Below are 6,323 nucleotides of genomic sequence, written 5' to 3' on the forward strand. Positions count from 1 at the left end.
GGCTCAAGTGGTAGAGCACTAGCCTTGAGCTGAAGAGCTGAGGGACAGTGCCCAGGCCCAGAGTTCAGGCCCCACGACTGGACCCAAAAAAAAAAAAACAAACAAAAAAAACTATCAGGGCTGGGAATGTGGCTTAATGATAGAGTGCTTGACTAACATGCATAAAGCCCTGGGTTAGATTCCTCAGTACCACTTAATCAGAAAAAGCCAGAAGTGGTGCTGTGGCTGAAGTAGTAGAGTGCTAGCCTTGAGCAAAAAGTAGCTCAGGGACAGCACCCAGGCCCTAAATTCAAGCCCCAGGACTGGCAAAAAAAAAAGAAAAAATCTATCAACACAACTACCACCACCACCACAAACAGCAACAACAACAACAAAAACCCATGTTTCTATATCCTGGAATTCATATTTTAAATGATCAGAGGCATTATGCCTGGCTAATTGGAGGTAAGACTTTTCTGCCCAGGTTGATGTCCAACCTTGATCCTCTATCTCAGCCTCTTGAGTAGCTAGTATTACTGATATGAGCCACTGATGTATGGCTTACTGTGATGTTTCAAACTGAAATCATGGGCTGGGAAGGTGGCTCAGTGGTAGAGTGCTTGCCTTGCATGCATGAGGCCCTGTGTTTGATTCCTCAGCACCATATAAGCAGAAAAAGCTGAAAGTGGCACTGTGGCTCAAGTGGTAGAGCGCTAGCCTTGAGCTGAAGAGCTGAGGGACAGCGCCCAGACCCAGAGTTCAAGACCCATGACCAAAAAAAAAAAAAAATCGAACTGAAATCATCTTGGTAAGAGCTTTTTTTTGCCAGCCCCCAGCCCAGCTTTTTATTATTATTATTATCACCATCATTATTATTATTATAAAGATGTTGTACAGAGGGATTACAGTTTTACAAGTCAGGTAATGAGCACATTTCTTTTTGGAGAATGTCACCCCTTCTCTCTCTCTCTTCCCCAGTTTGTCCCATCTGTCCCATCTACAAGTTACATAGTTTATTTTATTTTTTGCCAGTCCTGGGGACTGAACTCAGGGCCTGGGCACTGTCCCTGAGCTTCTTTTGCTTAAGGCTAACACTCTACCCCTTGAATCTCAGTGCCACTTCCCAGCTTTTTCTGTATATGTGGTACTGAGGAATCGAACCCAGGGCTTCATGCTTGCTAGGCAAGCACTCTACCACTAAGCCACATTCCCAGCCGCATAGTTTATTTCCAATATAGTGTCTAGTGAGTCCCACTGCTGCATTTGCCCACCCTTTGTCCCTCCATTTCTGTGCCTCCCTTTACTCTCCCATAGACAAATAAATGGACAAACAAGACAAAGAACAAAAATAGCAACAAAGAGAAAATCTCCTGCTTCCATTACCTAGAGTTCTTTTCAATAAATATTATTTTGTGTGATAAAATGAACATAGGCATTGCACCTTTGTGTTTCTCTCCTAAGGGTGTCTTCCTTTGGTTGTATGAATGCCTAGAGTCCTGTATAATTTATCATGTCCCAGTGTATTTTAGATCTAGCTTTGCATATGAAAGAAAACTTGCACTGTTTGTTTTTCTGAACTTGGCTTACCTCACTTCAGCTCAACTTTTTTCTGGTTAATTGGATATGAAATTGTGTGGACTTTTCTGCCCAGGCTAGCTTTAGTCCTCCAGGTCTCAACCTCTTCAATACGTAGGATTATAGCCAAGAGCTACTGGCACTTTAACATTTATATATACATTCTACTTTTTAGCCTTCATTCCTTCTTTTGCTGATTTTAGAATACTTTTCAAATTTCTGGGGTTGGAGGCATGGCTCAGTAGAGCGCTAGCCAGTAAGCAAAAGCATCAGGTACAGAGTTCCAGTGTTGGTCTCAGCCCCACCCCAAAATGAAAAGAAGTTTTTTGTTGTTGTTGTTTGTTTTTTATAACTATAAAACTTCTTGCAGCAGGGCACCATTAGCTCACGCCTGTAATCCTAGCTACTCAGGAGGCTGAGATCTGAAGCTCATGGTTCAAAGCCAACCAGGGAAGGAAAGTGAGACTCTTATCTCCAGTTAACCACCAGAAAACCGGAAGTGGCACTGTGGCTCAAGTGGTAGAATGCTCGCCTTGAGCTGAAGAGTTCAGGGACAGCGCCCAGGCCCAGAGTTCAAACCCCATGACTGACAGAAAGAAAAAAAAACAAAACTTTCTTGCATTGTCTTTAATGGGTATTGTTTCTCTTTTTTTATGTGTGTGTCCCTGTCCTGGGGCTTGAACTCAGAGCCTGGGTGCTGTCCTGAGCTATTTTGCTAAAGGCTAGCAGTGTAGCACCTAAACCACAGCTCCACTTCTGGCTTTTTTTTGTAGTCATTTAGAGTCATTGTTTGTTTAGAGTCATTTGTTTGTTTGTTTTTTGGTCAGTCATGGGGCTTGAACTCTGGGCCCTGTGCTCTTCAGCTCAAGACGAGCACTCTACCACTTGAGCCACAGAGCCACTTCCAGTTTTCTAGTGGTTTATTGGAGATAAGAGTCTCACAGACTTTCTTGCCCAGGCTGGCTTTGAACTGCGATCCTCAGATCTCAGCTTCCTGAGTAGCTAGGATTACAGGCGTGAGCCAACAGCACCTGGCTGGAGTTAAGAGTCTTTCACAAACTTTTTTGCTTGGGCTGATTTTGAATCGTGATCCTCAGATCTCAGCCTTCTGAGTAGCTAAGAATATAGGTGTGAGCCACCAGCACCTGGCTCTCTTTTTGTTTTTTGGTTTAGTAGGGAATGAGTCAAGGGCCTTATGCATACTAGACAAGTGCTCTACCCAAAAGCTATATTCCCAGCCCAAGCATCAGTAAATGTTTAAGGATTCTTTCCTAAGAGCATGCTTGTAGATACTTTTAACTATATAAAAAACATTACCCACCTATTAATAAATGATAAACTTGGGAGAATAATGAAAAAATTTGTTGTAGCAATTACAGGTTTGAAATCAGGGCCTTGTGCTTGCAAGACAGATGCTCGGCCACCTAGCTACACTTTCAGCCCTTTGTGCTTTAATTATTTTTTCAAATAAAGTCTTCCTTTTTGTCTAATCTGTCTTACATTGTAGTCCTGTTTATGCTTCCTGTGTAGCTGGTATGACAGGTACACATCATAGCACCCAGCTTTTTTATTGGTTGAGATGGGGGGAGGTCTCAAAAACTTGTCTTGAATTACAGTACCTCCCCCCCTTAGCTTTCTGATTTGCTACATTTACAAGCATGAAACACTATATCTGGCTATGAAAATTAGTGTTTTCCTTTTTTTCCTCTTAAAAAATGTTTTGTTATCATGAATCTGATATACAGAGGTTACACTTTTATAAGTCAGGTAATGAGTACATTTCTTTTTGGAAAGTGTCACCCCTTCCTTCACTTTATCCCAGTTTTTCCCTCCTATCCTACCCACAAGTTGTATACAGTTCATTTTGAACATAGTGTCTAGTGAGTACCACTGCTGTGTTTGTTACTCTTTGTCCCTCCATTTCTGTTCTTTCCTCCCACCCTCACAAAGACAAATGTTTTTTTTTTTTTTTCCCTTTTTGTGCTGGTATTGGGGCTTGAACTCTGGGCCATGTGAGATCCCTTAACTTTTTTGCTTAAGTCTAGCCTCTGTCACTTGAGCTAAACACTTCTGGCTTCTTAGTGGTTAATTGGAGATAAGAGTCTCATGGACTTTTCTGCCCAGGTTGGCTTCGAACTTTGATCCTAAATAGCTAAGATTATAGGCATGAGCTACCCGTGTTTATCTGATAAGTAATTTTTACTTTTTGGAACTAATGGATGTGGTGCCATAGGAGAATATAGATCAGTGGTAACAGTCATATCTGTATTTTTTACATTGCCTGTCCTTTATTGCTTAGGCAATTCTTCCTGCTTTCACTAGTGTTTTAAAGTTCCTATAATTTCAGATTGAATGAAAGTGAATAGCCTCTGTGTTCCATTCTACAATCAGTAATAAAATGTAGTTTTGTTGTTGGTTTTTTATGAGTTTTTATATGTTGTCCAGGGTGGTCTTATCTTCATGGGCTCAAGTAATCCTCCTGTCTCAGCCTCACAAATAGGTAGAACTACTCATATGCTATAAAGTAAACATTTGAATCATATGAAATACAGAGAACTAGCCAGGTAATGGTGGCTCATGTCTATAATCCTAGCTACTTAAAGGCTGAAGTTGGAAGCCAGCTTGGCCAAACAAATGAAGGAGACTCTTATCTCCATATAACTTGCAAAAGAAAGCCTGAACTGGCTGGGTGCCGGTCGCTCACACCTGTAATCCTAGGAGGCTAAAATCTGAGAAGCCAGCTGAGGCAGAAAAGATCCCGGGAGACTCTTATCTCCAGTTAACCATCAAAAACTGGAAGTGGCACTGTGGCTCAAAGTGGTAAAGCACTAGCCTTGAGCAAAATGGCTCAGGGATAGAGCCTGGCCCTGAGTTGAAGCCCCATGACCAACAAAATTTAAAAAAAAAAAATAGCCTGAACTAGGGGCATGGCTCAATGTAGAGTGCCAGCCAAGAGCAAAAGCCAAGTGAGAGAGTGAAAGACTTAAGATCTATCCCTGCAGGGCACTGGTGGCTCTCGCCCATGATCCTAGCTACTCAGTAAGCTGTGATCTGAGGATCACAGTTCAAGCCAGCCCAGAAAACTGGAAGTGGCTCTGAATTGGTAGGGTGCTTGCTTTGAGCTAAAGAGCTCAGGGACAGTGCCCAGGCTCAGAGTTCAAGCCCATGACCGACAAAAAAAAAAAATCTATCTCCTGAACTGACACACACACACACACAAAAAACGCTTCCTAGAGGCAAAAGTTAATGTTGAACTGACACACACACACACACACACACACACACACACACACACACGGAGAAAACGCTTCCTAGAGGCAAAAGTTAATGTTGAACTGACACACACACACACACATGGAGACCCACACACACGGAGACACACACACACACACACACACACACACACACACACACACACACGGAGAAAACGCTTCCTAGAGGCAAAAGTTAATGTTGAACTGACACACACACACACACACACACACACACACACACACACACGGAGAAAACGCTTCCTAGAGGCAAAAGTTAATGTTGAACTGACACACACACACACACATGGAGACCCACACACACGGAGACACACACACACACACACACACACACACACACACACACGGAGAAAACGCTTCCTAGAGGTAAAAAGTTAATGTATTACTCTGCTTGATGCTCAAATGACCTTCATCATTTTGCAAAGTATGTACTTTGAAATTGGTCTGTAATTTTTCTTTCCTTTTTTGCCAGTCCTAGGGATTGAACTCAGGGCCTGGGCACCGTCCCTGAGCTTCTTTTGCTCAAGGTTAGCACTCTACTACTTGAGCCACAGTACCACTTCCGTCTTTTTCTGTTTATGTGGTACTAAGGAATGGAACCCAGGGCTTCATGCATGCAAGGCAAGCACTCTACCACTAAGCCACATTCCCAGTGTGGTCTATAATTTTTCTTACTACTTACCTCATAACTGTGTTTATTAAAGTTTTAATTCTGTTTTAGTCATTGTTATATACTTGTACTCTTGCTTTTCTTAACATAAATACTCTTTGAAATGGGCAGGGAAGCCTCCTGAGCTATCTCCACTTGTCTGTGCGAAATATGGCTGGGTCACAGTTGAATGTGACATGCTCAAATGTTCCAGCTGCCAAGCTTTTCTCTGTGCCAGTTTACAGCCAGCTTTTGACTTTGACAGATGTAAGTATAAAGTAGAGATTACATTTTCCTCCACAATCAAAGACTCAGTAGTTTTAGAACTGGCAATATGGGACACACTGAAATACTAACATTCAGGACACTGAAGCAGGATGGAGGATTTAAGTAAGACTAGCCGAGGCTATGTAGTTTCAGGCAGCTCCTAAGTTGGCTTGATAAATTGACTTTATATATTCTAAGTAATTGATAGTGGAATGTTTATTTTTTAAATGTTTTTTTATTGTGAAAATACTGTATAGAGTTACATGAACAAAGTAATGAGTATATTTCGTATCTAGCATTGTTGCCTCCTTCTTTGCTTTTCCCCTACCATCCTATCCCTCCCACCTCCTCAACTACACTCCCCCCCACCTGAATTGTAAAGTTCGTTTTTTTTGGGTGGGGGGGGGTTTGGGTCCGGTCGTGGGGCCTGAACTCTGGGCCTGGGCGCTATCCCTCAGCTCTTCAGCTCAAGGCTAGCGCTCTACTACTTGAGTCACAGCACCACTTCCAGCTTTTTTCTTTTTGCTTATGTGGTGCTGAGGAATCGAACCCAGGGCCTCATGCATGCAAGGCAAGTGCTC

At 42.4% G+C, this 6,323-nt stretch overlaps 1 protein-coding gene across 1 annotated transcript in view; it reads left to right on the plus strand.

Moving 5' to 3' along the window:
* Positions 1–6,323, plus strand: part of Zc3hc1 (zinc finger, C3HC-type containing 1) — a 27,864-nt gene that overhangs the window by 3,228 nt on the left and 18,313 nt on the right. Inside the window, 3 exon segments of the mRNA XM_013036415.1 lie at positions 495–502; positions 1,332–1,377; positions 5,592–5,742. Of these exon segments, the coding sequence (XP_012891869.1) occupies positions 495–502; positions 1,332–1,377; positions 5,592–5,742 (205 nt within the window).

Source organism: Dipodomys ordii, unplaced genomic scaffold (genome assembly GCF_000151885.1).
Source record: "Dipodomys ordii isolate 6190 unplaced genomic scaffold, Dord_2.0 Scaffold285, whole genome shotgun sequence".
Taxonomy (NCBI): Eukaryota; Metazoa; Chordata; class Mammalia; order Rodentia; family Heteromyidae; genus Dipodomys; species Dipodomys ordii.